This window comes from Equus asinus, chromosome 25, assembly GCF_041296235.1.
Source record: "Equus asinus isolate D_3611 breed Donkey chromosome 25, EquAss-T2T_v2, whole genome shotgun sequence".
NCBI lineage: Eukaryota > Metazoa > Chordata > Mammalia > Perissodactyla > Equidae > Equus > Equus asinus.
In genome coordinates, this window is record NC_091814.1 from 53959053 (window position 1) to 53978377 (window position 19325).

At 50.0% G+C, this 19325-nt stretch overlaps 1 protein-coding gene across 1 annotated transcript in view; it reads left to right on the plus strand.

The window, feature by feature from the left end:
• The first annotated feature begins 533 nt into the window (after positions 1 to 533).
• The window catches only part of GPA33 (glycoprotein A33), a 36674-nt gene continuing 17882 nt past the window's right edge, over positions 534 to 19325 (plus strand). Inside the window, exons 1-2 of the mRNA XM_044758462.2 lie at positions 534 to 783; positions 16378 to 16532. Of these exons, the coding sequence (XP_044614397.2) occupies positions 741 to 783; positions 16378 to 16532 (198 nt within the window). The 5' untranslated portion in view covers positions 534 to 740. The remainder of the gene's footprint in view (positions 784 to 16377; positions 16533 to 19325) is intronic.

The following is a 19325-nucleotide window of genomic DNA, read 5'->3' on the forward strand; positions in this document are numbered from 1 at the left end:
GTCCCAGCCTGTCCTGACCACCCAACCTAAAGTGGGCCCCTGGCCCTCCCGGCTCCGTTTCCCAAGTTGTGTCTCTCAGAGCACCAGCACTCTTTAGTAGGGCGACCAACCACCCCCGTTTGCCTGGGACTGAGAGGTTCCGAAACATGGGACCTTCTGTTTTAAAACTGGGACGAGTTGGTCACGGTAGTTCTAAAACCGTCTTCGGTGTTTCCAGATTACCAGATTACCAACTCTGAGGGTACTATGACCGGGTCTCCAGCGTGGAGTGGGGTGGGGTTGTAGACGAGGGAGGGAACCATGCGTGCCTTGGAGGTTTCAGCAATTGTGGGCAAGACCCTCCTTTTATTGGCTTTGGAAGCCTTCCTCTGAGCTCATTTCCCTTTTTATTAAGAGGCAGCGTTTCCTATCCGTTATAGAGAAGCCCCGGACTTTGTACACCTGCTACCGGAGCGAAGGCGGAGGGGTGACTGCTTCAAGGAGAACGCGAAGAGGGCTCCGGTTGGGGCTCCGGTGGAGCAGGTGGAGCGCGAGTCCAGGCCCATAGGCGAGCTCACCTGCCAGTCCCACTGAGGGGCAGGGTGTGGGGCCGGGCTGGGCAGAGGTGGACCGGAAGAGGGAACCAGGGGGGTGGAAGGCTGGGCCAGGCCAGAGGCTGTTGTAGCTTGAACCAGTCAACCCAGACCTGTCTGGGGCCCACCGGAGCCAGGTTGGGCTTGGGGTGGAGAGGAAGCAAGCCCATGGCGGGGAAGATGCGGCCTGTGCTGTGGATTCTCTGTGCAGGTGAGTAGGCCCCTCCCCCGTCCAGTGCCCGGGGGTGCGCGAGACAGGGGACTGAGTGCTGAGGGTCTCCCAGAGCCTCCCCAGGGAGGGTCGCCAGTGACACAGCTGTGTTCCTGTTGGGCAGAATGACACGTTCTGTCATTCAGGCAGTGGCTTCCAGGCCAACACCTAGGATCAAAATGGCTTTTATTTGCATATTAGTAAATAAAATTCCAGCCCATTTCTGGAATGAAGAATTCATGAATTCTCAAGATCATATTTTCTGATCCCAATTCAGATCATAGGATCAGCCACAAGATCTGACAACAGGGACGAAGTATTTGAAATTGAGGTCGGACTGGAAAATCCAGGATATATGAATCTAGATATGTTCACTACTTAGGATTTTAACCATTGCCTTAAAACCAGAAAGAGAGGCAATGTGTTAACGTCTGTATCACATATAGGGAAACTGAGGCAGAGACACAATGCAACTTACCCAATATCATTCCTAGAGCAAGAGAAGACTCAAACCCTTCAAACACACACACACACACACACACACACACACACACACACACACAAAACCAGAAAGGCCCTTTCCAAAGGCCAACCCTCCGCAGCCCTCTGGTACTGTTCATTGAAAATGCGGGAGATGGGAACCCACAAAAGAGCAGCCAGCCGTTCGTGGATATAGCGGCTGAATCCAAATAAGTCGTGCGGGGACCCGGGAGTGTCTAGAGTTAGGATGGACGCCTTGGCATTAGGGCCTGGGCACCGGCAGGAACAGGACGGAGAAAGGACGTGGAGAGATGGGGCCTGCTGGAATTTTAGGAGAACGTTGAGTTCAGTGTATCCGGTCACGCTGAGGAATCCCTCCGCTTGCACTTTAGAAACAGTTGCGGGCTTCCGGGAGCTGGCAGGAATCGGGAGGAGGGGAGGAGTTGTACCGGGAAACCTGGGAGCCCGCGGCCTGGGAAGCTCGCCCAGGAGGCTCTGATTTAGGGCTCACTGTTCAGCGTGACGGACCAGCGGGAGCTGCCAGCCCAGGGCCGCCCCCCAGGTCCGCAGGTGGGATCCCCCACCACCCCCATCTCTCACTGCCTGGCCTTGGGCACTTGGGTGGAGGGCAGCCCGTGCTGGGGAATGGCTGGCTCAGGGCTTAGAGGTAGACCTGGAAAAGATGGGTTAGCTCAGGCTGACTCAAGCCCTGCCAGGAGCTCCATCTGCCTGGGGCGCAGGGGCCTGATCATCAGGGGAGAGGGCCCGGCTGGCTTATCCCTTCAGCCAAACAGCTCTTCAGTGAGCACACAGTTTGGGCAGGTGCTGCAGGAGTGGGGTTCTGGAATGACTGCAGTCATGAGGGAACATGTCTCAGCCATTAGATCCAGAAGGGAAGGAAGCTTCAAGCCCCGGGGGAGGGAGTCTGGAAGGAGATGACCATCCTCCCGGGCTGGGCCAGTGATGCTCTGATCCTCTTCTCCCAGTCCGAAGTCTGCCCCACGCCCCACCTCCTCCTCCCCCCGCCCAGGACGCATCCCTGCATGTGTAGTCCGGCTGCAACCCATGCATGAATAAAAATAAGGGATTTTGGGTTAGGAAAAAAACCCCAAAACAAAACACTCACCCACCCTAAAATGAAAAGTGGCCTTAACTCTGAACTGCCGGGAGCAGCACATTTTGCCTCTTCCTGTGAGAAGGCCCGTGACCCCTAGGTGAACTCATCCAGTGGAACCAGTTCTTGAGCGTGTGTTCAGACACTGATGAAGTGTGTCTTCTGCCCCCGCCCCCTTCCCTCCACCCTCCCAGCCTGCCCAGCCCAGCGCCGTGTGCCCGCCACCTTTGCCTCCATACCTATGTGAAGGGGGAGGGGCTGGAGCAGTGGGGCAGGGAAGCCAGGCTCGGTGGCCAGCTCGAAGCATATGGACAGTTTGCCAACCGGAAACATTTGGGGGTGCAATAGCCAGTGCCATGCGCAGGTGAGCAATGCAGGCCTTCTAAGGTCAAAACTAAAAGCAACCTGGTGGCCCTCTCTACTGTGCTTCAGAAGAGGACGCCAGAGGAAGGAGCGGGTGAGTTAGGGAGGGCTTCCTGGAGGAGGTAGAGCTTGTGTTGGGTTTCAGAGGACCTACTGGCCTTTGCCCTTCTTCCTTTCTCCATCTGAACCTCCACAGTAATAACTTAGATTTTGCTCATGTTCTGGGCAGAGTGACACAGAGCTGAAAAGAATAGGCCCCAGGACTCATCGGACCCTGGGGAGGCAGAAGATATCACAAAAGGTCACATGGAGGAGACACAAACAGAAGGCGGAGCAGTATAAAATTTAAAAACGGCACTAAAATTCAGCCTGACAATCCTAAACAACATCAGTGACCAAAGAGTCTCCCTTCCGGGGAGACGCTCTCACCCGTCCCATCGTGGTGCTCCGCTGCCTGCGCAGGCACCAGAGGTCGGCCCGTCTCCTTAACTGGCTTTAGCATAGGGCAGATTAGTTCACCTCGATAAACCTCAGTTTCCTAATCTGTGAAATGGATAGGGCAATCTATAATGTGTAAAAATGCCCATCGTGCCTCTCGTAGGGTTGCTATGCATATTAAATGTTTATAAATGTAAAGATCTTGGAACAGTGCCTAGCATGTACAAAGCATTCAGTAAATACCAGTTATTATTGTTGTTGCTATTATTTGTGTAGTGAAGTGTAAGTTACAGGAAATTAACTAGACTCGGGTAATCAATCGCCTGAAAGCCCTGATCTGACCCATGTATGCCAAGAACGTGCCAAGAACGAGAGTCAGAGTCACTGTGAATGAGCCCTATGTCATCACCCTCCCAAAGGCTACTAGAGAAAATGCTCCAGATTGGGCACAAAACCCAAGGCTCTTCCACTCTGGGAATTTATTCAGCCACCAGACTCCAGGAAAGACTTGATGTGATGGAAGGTGCAGGTGCAGGAAAAAAGATGCATAAAGAGGAACCCACCAAGGGGAAAAAGTCCCTAAGCAGCTCTGCCCAGAGTTGCTAAAATCTTTGAAGACTTGATAAAAAACACAAACAAAAAAAAAAAGCCCCACCTTCCTAGACCTAGAGGAAACCTCCTTGAAGCTTAAATTAGAAAAACTCAGGAAAGTACTGCTTTACACAGAGAACTAAAGGAATCCATCATCCCCAAATATACTAGATGAGAACATATATTTTTTTTCCTCCATCTAAAAAAAACTGGAATAAACTCATGGATGCTTCATCCAAATGGGTTTTGGTGGGAACTAAGTTTCCAAGTCCCTGACGTTTCCAGGCTGATGATGCCGTTTGAGAGTCCTTCCCTCGGGGTCTTTGTTAGATCCACAGTCCCCTGCGGGATAATTTTCCCTAAGTGCCTCACACTCGCCCACTCTGAAGGACCATGTTTCTGTTGGTCACACAGGCTAGGGGAGCTCTCTGGAGGCTGCCCTGTCAGAGTGTGGCATATCTGAGCTCAGTGTCACTTGCATGTCTAAGCTCTGTGCAGTGTCCTGGCTGAGGCTGTGAGGTTTATGGGGCTCGGCGTCAGAGATGCACATCTGATGAGAATCAGATCAGAAAATGGTCTTGTGCCTGGTTAATCTCAACCCTGAGAGGGTGGTATCCAGGCCAGAGCCACGGTGGTGTCAGCCTGCAAGATGGACAGCCAGCCTATCATCTGCTCCGTGGCTCAGCCCTGTTGCCACTCCAGTCCCTAGGGCCTGGCTCCCACCTGGGGCCTGGGCACCACCTGCTGGTGCTTGGGCGCAAGTCAGAAACCGGTACTCGCAGGGAGGGCTCCTGTGCCTGGGGAACTACACTGTGTGCCTGTCAGAGAAGCAATCAGCGTTAAAATGCCCCAGTCCCAGCCCTGCCTCAAAGGGGAAGGACACGATGCATGGCCAGCCTAGAGAGCCATGTGTGTGCACAGGGGGAGGAGTGACAGCTTAGGGCAGTGGCTCTCAGCCCTGGCTGCTCGTCAGAGTCCCCTGGGGAGTAAAAATACAGGCGCTCAGCTCCCCCAGAATCAGAATCCTGAGGGACAGAATCTGGGCATCTCTCTCTCTCTGGGAAAAGTTTCCCAGGTGATTCTGGTGTGCAGTCTAGGTTTAGGGTTACATACCCGAACCTGAGGAAAAGCAGGTTTAATGAACAGTTGCCTCTGTTACCGGGGCTGATCCTCTGCGTGTGACTTGCAGCTCAGTTTTGCACCATCTGGCTGCTTCCCTGAGTTACTGCCCAGCCTCTGATTTGGTGCCTCAACTCAGGGGGCCCAAGTGCATGCATTCTCTTACTTTTATGTGCATACGGGTCACCTGGGGATCTTGTTAAAATGCAGACTGATTCAGTTGGTTTAGGGTAAGGCCTGAGATTCTGCATTTCTAAAAACTCCCAAGTAATGATGTTGCTGGTCCAGGGACTGCTGTTTGAGAAATAAGGCTCCAGAGAAGAACTTGGTTCATGGGCACGGGTGCCATCCTCGTCTTCCCTTTGCCCTTCTGAGTCCCATCTCAGGCCTTCTTGGTAACGCAGCCTTGCTGTGATGGTGGTCACCAGGAGGCCTGGGGGAAAGGCCTGTCTCAGCATGTGCTTGTACTCCCGGCAGTGCCTGAGCCTGCTAATCCCTCCCTCCCTCCTTCCTGAAACACTCTCTTCTGTCAGTTCCTGCGAGACACCCCCTCCTGGTTCTCCTCCTGCACCCCCGGCCTGAACCTTTCATGTCTTCATTGCAGCCGCATTCTCCTCCAGCCAGCATGAAATATCAGAGCTCCTCACACTCAGACCTTCCTCTGTTTTCACTCTACATCCACATCCACATCCATGAGCATGTCTTTAGTTGACACCCATTCGGAGTTGACTCACAAATTTCTGTCTTCAAACTCAGCCTCTCTCCTGAGTTATAGACCCATAAATCCAACAGCCCACATGATTTCTCAACTTAGATGTCTCAGAGCACTGCAGACTCACAAGCTGAAAACCAAGTTCATGATCTTTGTCCCCAAACCTGGGTCTTTTTCAGTGATCTCTACCTCGATAAATGACACCCCATTCATCTAGGAAAAAAAGCCAGAAACCTAGCAGTCATCTGTTACAGTTTTCTATTGCTATGTAATAAACCACCCCAAAACTTAGTGACCTAAAACAATAATAATCATTTATTTTGCTCACAAATCTGCAATTTGGACATCTTGTCCCTGCTCCATGCGTGGGATGACATGACCAGGACTGGAAGATCTTCTTCCAAGATGGTGCACTGCCTGGCTGGCAAGCTGGTGCTAACTCTGGTGCCTCTCTTTGTGGCTCTCGCCCCAGGAAAGCGTGGGCTTCCTCACAACCCCAAGCTTTGGCCAGAGGCCCACCACAGCACAGAAAGTGGGCCTCACCCCCAACGTCAGGGGTCTGAAGTGAGCGTTGGTGGGGCGGATATGGGGCCAGCACATCTCCACAGGGCGCTTGGATTCGGCTCCTTCATTTCCAACGTGGTAGAAATTTACAAATCATCCTGATGTCGCAAACAAACTGGCTACTTGTCCCTTCAGTGCTCGCTACCGGGTTCCTCAGTCCCGTCTCAAGCTGCAACGACAAAAGTTGCGTTGAGTAGGATGTTGTCAACCAAACCAGGAACCTCGGACAAGGGATATTGGCTGAGAGCACATGGCAGCGCCCTCCTTGCAATGAGGACTGGGATGAACATTTGTGGGAAGAGACCAGCACCCTATTTGTCTGGGGCACGGCCAACTGCTGTGGCAACAAGGTAGTCATGAAAGGTGAGACTACCCCGGCTGCAGGCGTGCGCGTGCCCAGGTCCCTGCAGTACGTTCCACAGGGAGAGACAGTGGCCATGCACGGGGACTGAGTATCTATCTCGGCACATGCCAGACCCTGGAAGACCCTTGCTTTTTCCTGCTGTCAGGGGGTTCTTCGTTTTTCTCCTAATCTAATGGTAGAAAGATGGACTGTGACTTTCGAACTGACAAGTAGCTTTATTTCCCTCCTCCCTTTGAGTCCTCACTGATTTGATGCAAGAAAGAACCCTCATACTCAGAAGAACGGTTTCAAATAAACCATCAATGTAGATAGCAAAAAAAAAAAAAAAGACTCATCGTTATCATGGCCTGTTAGACTTGGGCCCATCCCACATTTCTGGCCACCCTGGCAGTGGTGTAACCCCAAAATTGCTTTGTAGGAGTCTTGAGCGGGCAAAGGGAGGCAATCTGGCGGAAAGAGGGCAGATAGCAGATTTGTCCTAAACTGCTCTGAAGGAACAAGTATGCTGTTTGTACTGGGCCTGTATGTTTATTTGGAGTCAGTGAGAGTCTAAAGGATCATACAGCGGGAATCACACACCCCAACCAACCCATTGGTGCCATTGCTACCTACTGGCCCGTTTTAGTTTCTGGAACATGCCCCCCGTCCCCCATGCCCTGACCTCTGCACAGTGCTCTTCTCTCTCCCACTCACCTTGTCTCCCATTTTCTCGTGGTGGGCTTCTGCTCATCCTCCAGTGTCAGCTCCAAAGGCCCTTCCTCAGGACAGCCTCTCCTTGTCCCCAAATCCTCTGTTATAGCCTGTCGTTGAAGGTGTAAAACTTCTTACCATGGTAGTTTTACATTTATCTCTGGGATTATTAATTTTTACCGTTTGAGTCACCCAGAGGACCCACTGCTGCAAGAGCAGGAACTGCGTCTGTCTCTGCTCGTCGTTTTATCCTCAGAGTCTAGCCCAGTGCCTGGAGTACAGGCGTCCACTGGCCATTTGCTGGATGGGTGTTAATGAATGAGTACCTACCTACCCTTTTCCACCTCACCAGGCTGCGAGCTGGTTTGCTTTCATTGTCTCCTCTCCTGCCTTTCTTCCCTTCCCTCTCTCTTTAAGCAGTACCTGCTTCTCTCCAAGTCCCAACTTCCTCATTTCATTTGCTTCTGTTGAAATTTACCCATCCCGAGTCCCTTTAGGGGGTTTCAGTGGATAAGAGGGACTAATTAGGAAAATGGATTTGTCCTGCAGGTTAAAGGAAGAGAGTCGCTCAAGAGTCCTTCCCTGCCTCCCCTGTCACTTGCATCTTAGCGAGAGCCTCAGCATCTTTACTCGGTGCTGGGGATTTAGGGATTGAGACAGCTGGTGGGGGACGCAGGATCCGACATGGAGGTCAAGTGCAGTTGCCCCTCAAACCACCCCACGTTGGCAGCGCTTGGGTTTCGTCCTGTCTCTTCTCTGCCTGCTGAGCTTGTCTCTGTTCCCAGAGCACCCTGTCCCTGGAGCAGCCCTCTCTGCCTGGGGCACCAACTGTCACACTTGGAGGCCATCTCCTTCCTGAGGTGCCTCCCTCCCCTCTGCCACCCAGTGACCTTTAGGCTTCTTTCTGGTTTTCTGCCCGGGTGAGTCAGGGATGCCATAAACACCTGGCATGGGCAGAACAGGGCAACAGATAGGCGCTTTCACTTAGGACCGTCACAAAGTTCACAGGGAGAGAAGCAGAAAATATGGAGGGCAGGGCCCTGATCAGAGCTCACTGCCGCGCACCTGCTCACTGACTTATCTCGCTCTGCACACGTGGGCACAGGCGATATTTGCTGTGAGCAAGGCTAGCCCTCCACCTTTGCCCTGACCCGCCTCTTCCTCCCCTCCCCTCTTCTGCCCAGCCAGGCTGGGTCTTGCTCCATCTGGCCTCTCTATTTTCAGTCTCTTCCTTTCTAGGAGCTCCTTCCCCATAACCTACAAGCCCGCTCAGATCTCTCCATCTTCCTCTGCCCCAGAAGGGACTAAAGAGACCTTCTCAACATCTTTCATGGCCTTCTGGGTCCAGCTTTCTCATCTCCCTGTGTTAGGTGAGCTTCTGGACAAAATAGGCTGCTGCCACTGTTGGTACTTCTCCACTTCCTACTTGACTTACAGAACTGTAACACGGCTTTATGGTGACGAGAGCACCGCACTTTTGTTCAGAACATTTGGAAAATAAATGTATGCGAAGAAGAAACTCCAAATTGCCCAGTGATCCCAGAATCCAGAGATAACTGTTACTAAAACTGTATTTTGGTATCTATTCTTCTAGAATTTGCTTTCTCTCTGTGACTGTGGAAGTGGGAAACTGTTGTATACACAGAGTTTTGCATCCTGCTTTATTACCTTCTCTACACAAGCTCAACATATTGAACTGAACTCTTTGGGGGCTATTTCAAGTCCGACCTCCTCAATAAGACTTTCCATTAAAACCCCTCTTCTGGGTCCTAACACAGTCCTCTCTCCTCCCCCAACACTTCTCTCCCTGAACATTGTATTTAACACTTAACCAGGCTCCATTAGGACTCTGGCTGGCAGTGACCTCTGACTGCTCCCTGGGTAGGGAGTGTGCCACAAACCAGTCAATCAACAAGGTCTTGTTAGCACCCAGCTCTGTGTAGACACCTTGGGGTGGGAACTGGCAAGTGGTGGATTCAAGAGAAGTCTAAGACACAGACCCCGGTAGAAGGAGCAGCCATGGGGTTGGGGGGCCTGCACGCACAGACCCACATCAACATGAGAACTAGGTATGGGCGTGTGAAATATACACTGCCTGAAGTGGCTCAGAAAAGCAAGCAAGCAATCAGTGTTGGGGTGGTCCCAGTGGGTTCGGGAGGAGGTGAGGCATAAACAAGCCTCTGATCATTTACTCAGCGCCTTGCACTAAACTAGGGCCTTAGGAAAACTTCATTGAATTGATCAGAATAATTGATCGGAATTTATGGATTCCCAAAGATCCATGTCTTACAAACAGTTCAACAAACATTCATTGAGTTCTCACCCCACCCCATCCCTCTGGACCCCCTCCCCAGCTGCCAGTTTGAGAGATTACAGAGGCCTTTCCCACCTGGGCAGGCAGGACAAGCCGACCTGCATGTGTAAACTGCCCTCTCTCCCTAGAGACAGGCACTTTCTCAACACCAGAGCGTGCAGCTAGTTCTGGGACAGGACAGGCCCCTTCGGCCTCTAGCACCTCCCCCCTAACTGAGAATGTGGTTTCTCTGAGCAAATGGATTTTCCTAAGTGGAGGCATTACTGCCAGTTTCCCAAGGGTTCCCATAATGCGCTGTGTATGCCTCAAGCAGCCAGTTCCATCAAGCATTTCATTAGCCTCCTTGGATGTATTACTTTCCGGTTAGCTCTCAAGAGACGGTTTATTATCTTCTTAACAAATCTTAATGATTTACAAGCAATCGTCAAGGCTTCAAGCTGGGTCTCCACACCACCACTGGCCCTTGGGGAGGTTAAATGACCTCTCCCATTTCCATCTGGGGCATCTTGCAGACTCGGCTTCCCCTCTCTGGGGCTTCTTTGGTCTTTTATTTGATTTTTTGGCATTTTCTAGCAATATGTGGGATAGGTTTTTCAACCAAGTTTCTCTGGTTATAAATCCTACCCATCTTTTAAGCTTAAATTCTTTATAACTCCTCATTCATTTGCTGTCAAAGAGCTCTTATTTGAGCACTTCCTATGTGTGAGGCACTTTGCTGAGCACTGGGGATCTGAAGATGAAAACAACACGGGGTAGCAGAGGACAAAGACATGGCCATACAGAACGCCGGTATAGTTCTCGCTTATGTGCCTGGGTAAAGGCCGTGCACGCTAACTATGTTGTCATTCAACCCTCACAACAACCTCGAGTTAGATGATTTTATTAGCCTCATTTTATGGTTGAGGACACTGAGGCACTGAGAGGTTAATTAAGTTGCCCAGGGATACACAGCAAGGAAGAGTAAGAATGAGGATGCCAGCCTGGGCAGTGTGGCTCCAGTGTTTGTGCTCTTGGCCACTCTGCCATATTGTGTGCTAAACTTTCACGAGAGAGAGTACTCGTGGGTAGTAGGTGGCAAAAAGGACACAGTAATCAGCTCTGCTTGGGAGAGTTAGGACATTTTCTCTAGGACAACGTACGTACTCAGAACGTCTTTCTCAGCAAACCCACTTCAGGGCCGCACGAGTCCATGAGTCCTCCCTTCCTTGCAGGTGAATGCACTTTCTCTTCCAACTGTGCACCCCTGGGAAGGCTCACGCATACTGAACTATTAGTTATTAACACCTTATGTTGAATTAGCTTATCAGACAGATGCTCTTCTGAGCACGAGAAGAGCTCGGCCTTGAGAAGAAAGGAGAGCAGGGGAGTGAGGGGGGAAGAAAGAAGACTTCTGGAGCACAAGAGACAGCTCTCAGGCGGCAACAGGACTGCTCGGGGGAGGGCGGATTCTGGGCAACTCAAAAGAAGGTACCCAATGTTGACTACACGAGGAAGTAGAAAGGGAGGTAGTTGGAAGGCCCTAGAAATGAACTTTTCCACTTTCTAGTTTTCTGATCACTGATGGGATGTCCCATCTGGTGCTTTTGTCTCACCAACAGAGTAGGGATGCAAAGATCCCGTAGAAGAGAAGAATGAGGGCTGCAGAGCTAATAACCATTAAGCCTGAGGAAAGAGGTGCAAGGAGCCGGGTTTATCCCAGATGGAGGTGAGAAAGCTAGTGCTTACAAACAGCAGAAGCCTCTGAGTACACATGGGAAACTGAGCAAATACGCCCGGAGTCATGGCTGCCAGGCATGTCAGAACAGGAGGGTACTGACGGCCTCGGGGAGGATTCAGATAGCCCTGGAGGATTCCCAGCCTGGCTGTTGGCATGAAGTTTCTAAACATAAGATAATTTCTCATCTAGGATTATGGAAAATGTAAGTGTGCCCCAGGGCACAGGATCAACCTTTAAAGGTCCTTCTCAGGTTTACAAATAGCATTTAAATAGTCTCTACATTTGTTCAATTTTTTTTCCTTTTCTTTATGAACTCTTTCTCATCCATTCATTACAATCTCTTTCCTCACAAATCTATTGACATAAAATGATTTTAACTCACTGTCGTAATTATCTCTAAAATTGGTTTATTCTTTAGCTGTAATCGTTAGCAATTATTATTCTTTTTTGACACTTCGCCGGTGGTGATGGGGGGTGGTTATCTCTTGTGATTAACTTCTACCCAAGGATGCACCTCAACAGCACACTGTGGGATGAGAAAGTAGAAGTGATTCAATACGACAAAAATATATATATAATAGTAACTATCATTTCTGCAACACTGAGTGTGGGTGAGGAACTATTCTAAACGAAGTACACATTTCATGTCATTCTCATTTTTCAAGTGAGAACTCTGGCACAGAGAGCTCAAGGTCATACACTTAGTAAATAAAGGATCTGAGATTCCCACGTCGGCATTCCAGCTACGGAGCCTGCGCACTCACCCTCTCTGCCGTGGGACTTCCTGAGACAGCTGTAGAGCGGGTGCGCGTTAGACATAGAGTGGTACAGACAGGGGAATAAAAGCATCAAAAGGACATTTCTGAATTAGAAGAGAGTCGGGAGAGGAAAAGAGTGGGTGATTGGGCTGTTGATTGACATATATTGCCTTCCTGGAAGGGGATATTCGGAGACCTTCTGAATCCAGCCGGTCTGGCCTGTTCCACGTGGCGGAGGCTCAGCTCTGTCGGGGATGCGGAGCACCTGGGAACTGTGAGGTGCCGCAGACAGTGTGTGCTGTTTCTCTGCAGTTACCACCTCTAGCTCTCCTCCTGTATGAAGTCCACGTTGAGTTCTCTTCTGTGAGAAAATCCTGTACTTAAGGTTCTGTTCAGAAGATTACTGTGTGTGTGAGTCCAGTCTCGGTCCAGGAACTCGCCCAGGTAGGAAGATGACTTCATGGGCATCTATGTCATCTCCCAGGACAGAGCAGGGAGCTGGTCGTCTATGCCAGGCACGTGTTAAATACTTGTCGATGGGCTGGAGAAAGGATTGGAGAGTTTCCGTCAGGAGTGGGATGTGGATAAGGGACTAGACAGGAAACGGATTTCGTTGGCAGTCAGAATACCTGCCCCGCTCAGCCCCTACAGGCAACAGTTGCCCTGACGGGTGGGCAGCAGCCCACTACCCTCGGGGCTGCCCCTATCAGACAGACTCTCCCGCAGCTCCGCCATTGGTTAGCTCACATATCCAGATAGACTTCCCTGAACCCCCCAATTTTTTCATGGTAAAATAGGGATAATACAAATGTCTACTAAAGGGGAATATGAGAATAAATGACAAAATACCTACAAATTACCTATATGGTGCCGTATCATCAAGTTGTAATTGACACAACATGGGACTAACAGGAACTGAGAAATATTGACTCAAAATATTGGCTCATTTTCCTTCTCTTGACTGTTGGCTTCAAGCCTCTTTCGTCCTGAGTGAGCCGGTGATTAGGCGTTCGGTTGTCTGAAGGAATGCCTCGGTGGTCCTCTTTGATTTGAGGGTGAGAATTAGTGCCATCAGACAGAATGTGCTGCAGCGTCGGGGCTCTGCCAGCAGCCACAGTCCCTTGATTGGCAAACTCTGAGTAGAGTGTAAGACAAGAAGGCAATCAGATTACACAGGTCGTGGAGAGGCTGGAGAGGGGGCAGCTTAGGGATGAGGCTTGAGCCAGGTTCCAGGGAAACGTCCTGTTCCCGGTGAGGATGGACGAGGTGAGGTGGGCTCAGAGGCAGTTGCCATGAGGACCCCCAGGAATATGGAGGACGATATAGACACGGGCTGTCTGAACAGGGCAGGGCGCTGCAGCTGGAAGCTGGGGAAATGGCACCCGAGGACCTCGGGCAAACACGCAAGTCACAAAGGGTAACTAGTTAGGAACTGTGCTGAATATATTTTCTGACAGATGTGGGTGGCGGAAAGACCGCTGGGAATATTGAGGGTCATCTGAAAGACCTGGGCCATGCGGGAGGCACCTTCTGGAGCAGGCAGGGGCAACTAGAGAAGCCAGCCTTTGGACTGATTCTCCGTGGCTCCTGGCACTGGGGTCACCATACAGAATATATGCAAATACCAGGGAGGGCACAGCTGGCTTTTGACAGCTTCCTGTTCTTGTCTGTCCCAATATCCAGTGCTGTTTGACTTTACAAACCAGCCCTGGGAGCTCACAATGCCCTCAATGCACAGTGCCCCTGCTAGAAGGGCAGCTCATTTTCACTCGATGAAGTTCTAATGAAGTCCTGCACACTGCAGTATGAACAACTGGAACACTTGAACTGTTCCCTGGGAGCTGTGTGCACTTGAAAAGAGAAACGAGTTGATCAAACTGGAACTTTGATTGGATAGTGGAGTCTTCCGGGCTGGGTGAGGGAGGATGGTCGTCAGCAAGACTTTTTCCTTGTCTCTGCTGGAACCTCATTGTAGGAACTTTCTGAAAGAACTAGCCCACACGCCACCCACCAAATCCACCCACCCACCTGCATCTTCAGCCTCATTCTGTTACAGTGGGTGGATGGCCCCAGGTTCTTTCTAAGGCCTGCCCTCCCCTGGCACCCTGGCCACGGCCTCATTTGCCCCACAAGGACATCACTCCTGTCCCCATTCTCTCTTGGTTCATTCTGATCATCAAACAACATGGTGTCAAAAACATTTTTTAAATCATCAAACATATATTTTTAAAAAGGCACAAAGTTCTCTTGACCCTACTGACTTCTTTAGCTCTTACAGCCCCTTTTCTGTCTTCCCTTTCTGGCAAAAGCTGTGCACTTTCTCTCATCCGATTTGCACTTGAACCCATCCTGCGCAGGCTCCATCCTCACCACTTCACAGCATCTGCTCATGCCAGGGCCGCCTCCACATTACCACATCCAGGGGTCGTCTCTCGGTCCCCAGCTCCCCAATCAACAGATGAGCAGCATTAGAATAGTGACCCCCTCCGTCTTCTGGAAGCACTCGTCCTGTGTGGCCTCTGGGAAACACTTTCTCTTGGTTCTCTTCCTATCTCCCCGGCCAGTTTTCCTTCTTCCTTGCTGGTTCCTCCTCATTTTCTCCACCTCTAAGCAATGGAGTGCCCCCGGGCTCGGTCCCAGATACCTTCCCTGTCCTCAGGCACTTCCTGGGTGACCCTGCCCAGGATCTGGCCTTATGTGGCCTCTCCATGGAACCCCAGACTTACACAACTGCCTCCTCAACAGCTCCGTGTTGATGTCTAATAAGCGTCTCAAACTCCACGCTTCCACAAACAAACCCTTCCCCCTGAAGCCCGTGCCTCCCTCAGCCTTCGGCATCTCAGTAGATGGCAGTTCCATCCCTCCAGTTGCTCAATCCTTGTATCTGTCCTTGTCTCCTCTTTTCCTCTAACGTGTCAAATCTAATCTGCGATCAGATCCCGGCGGCTCTGCTTCCTACATACATTCCCACTTGGACTACTTCTCTCCACCTCCGCTTCCATGACCCGCGCCCAAGCTGCCGTCAAGGCTCTTCTGAACTCTTGAAATAGCCTCTTGCATGGTTTCCCCGCGTCCACTCTGTTCCGCACTCCCCTCCTGTCTATTCAGCTCACTTCAGCCAGAACCATCTTTTAAAAATGTATGTTAAATATATTACTTCTGCTCCAATCCCTCCAAGGGCTTGCCTTCTCCTTCAGAGTAAAATAGAAGGTCTTAAATGGAGGCTACAAGGCCCGGTGCAACCTGAGACCCTCCGGGCCTTGCCCTCGCTGTGCCCCTGCCTAGACAGTTCTCGCCACAGGCGTCTACACAGCTCTCTGTTCCAACCACCTACTACTGGGAAACAAACCACCCTAAACTTCGTGGCTTAAAACAATGCCAATATGTATTTTGCTCATGAATCTTCAATACGGGCAGGCTCTGCAGGGAGAGCTCAGCTCTGCTCCCCTAGACAGCTGAGCTTGCTCACCCACGTGTCTGGGAGTTGATGGTGGCCGTGCCAAGGGACCTCAGCTGGGGCTGCATCCCCAACACCTACCCCTGACCTTTCCAGGTGGCTGCTTCACTTCCTCACAGAGAGGTCTCACGAGGACCAGGTGAAGCTTATGGCCTCTATGTCTTCCCTCAGAAGCCACATGGCGACACTCACACTATAGTCACCTGCCCACCCAGATTCAAGGACAGGGAACACAGGCTCCACCTCTGGATGGGAACAGCATCACACTCTCGGGAGAGTATATGTGATGGGACAGACTGGTGTGGCCACACTCTTTTTCTCACCTTTTTCTGATAAATGTATATAGGATAAACTCCCCAGGGAGTACCCTCCATTCTTTACCTTGATATAATCTTATTCATAAAATCCCTTACCATATTTTAGTGCTCCATAAACATTTGCTAAATAGATCAATAAAATCATCATCACAACAAAAAAATGGTGGGGAATATTTATCGAGAGCTTTCTATGTGCCAGGCGCTAAGTATTTACACATATTATCTCATTTAATTCTCCCACCAACTCTGGGAAGTACTAGTGTTCCTATTTTATGGATGAGAAAACTGAGGCTGAGAAAAGTTTACACAGCTGGTAAGAGGTGGGGCTGAGGCTGAAAGCCAGGCTTTTAGCCACCACAATGCACTTAACTTCTTTGTGATTGAGATGGAGTGGACCCAGGTACACGTGTTTGTCTCCACCCCAGCCTGGGAGGAGAACAGCTGGTGTGCCATGGCCAAGGCTACTGTTGTAGTGTGACCAGCTGCGGCTGGAGGAGGGAGGACGTCATTGGGCATGCGCTCAGAGATCCTGTGGGCAGCACGTGGGTATGCCCATGTCATTTACTTCTCCTTCCCACTTCCCGCTCTCTTTCCAGTCTGGGTGACTGTCAATGCCATCTCTGTGCAAACCCCAACGGATGTTCTTCGGGCTGCCCGGGGCAAGAGCGTTACCCTGCCATGCGCCTACCTCACCACTGCCACCGAGCGACAGGGACTTATACAGTGGGACAAGCTTCTAATGACTCATACGGTAAGGGTCCTTAAAAGGTTGGGGGCCTCATGGGAATGAGTATCTCCTGCCCATGACCTCTTGGAAGACAAAGTCTCTCAGTAAATGGCAGCTGGAATAAATGGTAGCACCAGCTGGGCTGGCTGAGGAGGGAGTGCTGAGCGCTGGACCCAGGGAGGCCATCTTATGCCACCTTCATTTTGAAGAAGTTGCCTTCCCTGAATATCTTTCTGTTGGCCGATCTCAAATTCCTTTTGATTAGCATAGAGCTCTGCCTCCAGCCAAATTTTATTTTCCAGTATATTTTATTATAATTTTACTTCAATACATTTAAGAAGAGTATATGTGATGGGAGAGACTGGTGTGGCTGCACTCTTTTCCCCACCTTTTCTGTTAAATGTATACAGGATAAACTCCCCTGGGAGTACTCTCCACTTATTTACCTTGATTTAATCTTATTCTTAAAATTCCTTACCATATTAAGTGCTCCATAAACATTTAATACAATAAATTTTATTAGACAGTACATATATGAGTATGTATGTTTACACACACACTGCTTTGCACTGGCATTTTTTTCTCTTTGCAGTACATATCAAGGAGCTCTTTCTATATGTCAGGACCTTTATATCGACCTCATTCTGTTTGTTAATATTTGCACTATGTATCCCATTTTATGAATGTCCCGTACGTACCACTGAGAAACATTCGGTTTGTTTCCTGTATCTGGCTGCTACAAATAATGCTGCAGTAAATGTCTTCAAATGCATGCCTCTGGGTATATGAGTGTATATTATATATGTTGAGATTTATATATACAGTATATAGAGATAATAAATTATTAAAAATGGAAATTCTTGGTCAAAGGATATGTGAATTTGAAATTTAGATAAATAATGTCAAGTTGCTGTCATTAGATGTCATGCCAATCTTCACTTTCACTAGCAACAGTGAGGGTACCTACGTCTCCAACGCAGAGTATTCTCAAACTGTTTGATATTTGCCAATTTGATAAGTGAAAAAAGTGTCTCATGATTGATCAAATTCACGTTTCTTTAACTATAAGAAGTGGAGAATCTATTCTTCAGTTTAAAAGTAAGATCTACTGTTCAAGAGCAAGCATGCCCGGTAGAGGTAAGTGTTAGGTCCCTGGACACTCAGAGTGAAATCCTTTAGCTTTTCCCCTGCCAGGAAAGATGGAATGGCCGGGACACCCAAGTCTCAGCACAGTAGGATGAGTGAGGAAGAAGAGAAACTCGTGGCCTGACGCACCCTGTTGTTTGTTGCCTGAGGGACCCTGATGGGCCACAGGCGCATGTCCTATCTATTCCCAGAATCCCAGGGTAAAAACCTGGAGAGGGAAGCTGCGGCCTTTAGCCCGCCAAAACTGAAGGACATCTTTCACCATCACATGTGTTCAGCAAACCAGACGTCAGGTCTCTGCCAGGCACTTTTCTAAGTGCTGAGGTCAATACTGAAGCTCTTCTGTTGACTGATGGATCCTTCACTTCCAAAATGATTTGGGGCAATCCCCTTGAGAGCAAGCAAGGGTGCAGAGAAAGGGGTTAAATCCGTGCCCTCGTGGAGATTACTGTGACAGGTCCTGGCAATGGGAGTGGCCAGGGGCACTCTAGGGCGGAAGCCTTAGGGTAGCTGGGATTGGGAGGAGGGTTGGGGCAAGGAGAGTCCTGGGCAGAGCCCACAGGTCAGACAGGAGCTGAGCTGGGAAAGACCAGCATCCACGGACTGGTCCAGTGTCCAAGACGCCCCCTCATCTCCCAGCTTGTTGCTCTGACCCTCCTCAGCCAAGCTTCCTGAGGGTTATTGGTCCCTCCCAGGGCTGTCGCATGTGGTGGGGCAGATTATGCCCTGCACAAAGGTAGCAGGGGGCCTGCACTCTGTTAGCCAACTTGCGTGACCTGGCACAGGCTGTGTCTGTCCAAAAACTAGAGCAGAGCACCTTTTTCTAATTTGCACAAAGGGCATGTGCAGGTGACAGGCTTGCCTCCATGTCTCCACACTCTCTTCTCTACCCGGCATGGTCTGCCTTCCACCCTTCGCACTCCGCTGAAATCACCAGCACCTTCTCTTTTGCTGAATTCGATATGCTCATTCAGTCCTCATCTTATGTCTTCTTTCAATAGCGTTTCCCACCATCAACCACTTTCCCATCCTGGACTCTTCCTCCCTCGGCTTTTCAGCAGCCTCATCTTGGCTTTCCTCTTATCTCTCTGACTCTCCTTGATCTTTCTGAATGAAGCAAATTCTCTCCTCATTTTCCTAGAATGGCTTCATCTAGCCATGGCTCAGTTAACATCAACATGTCCCAAACCTTCACCTCCAGTTGCACTCAGCTGTCCAGCTCCTACAGAACCCCTCTGCCTGGGTGTCCCATCGACACTTCAGGCTCACCACATGTAAAACATGCTCATTCTAGGTGATTCCTCTCTTGGAATTGACACTACCATTCACCCAAACATCCAGGCCAAAAAACTCATCCTTGAGGCCTGCCCCTTCCGACCTCCGTACGTTGACTCCATCTCCAGGTCCCGCTGCTTCTGCCTCCTTCGCAGTCCTCAAATTCACTCCATTCTTCCTATCTGCATTGCCACAGCCTTACCTAAAGATCCATCATTTTTCACCTGAACTGCTAAACTGATTTCTTAACTAGTTTTCCTTTTCCTTCTAATTCATTTCTCACCCTGTGCTGAGAAATAACTTCCTAAAATATATGACTCTCTACTGCTTTCAGGATAACATGCAAACTATTTAGTCCCATATACACAGTGTCTGTGATCTGGCAACATAGAATCT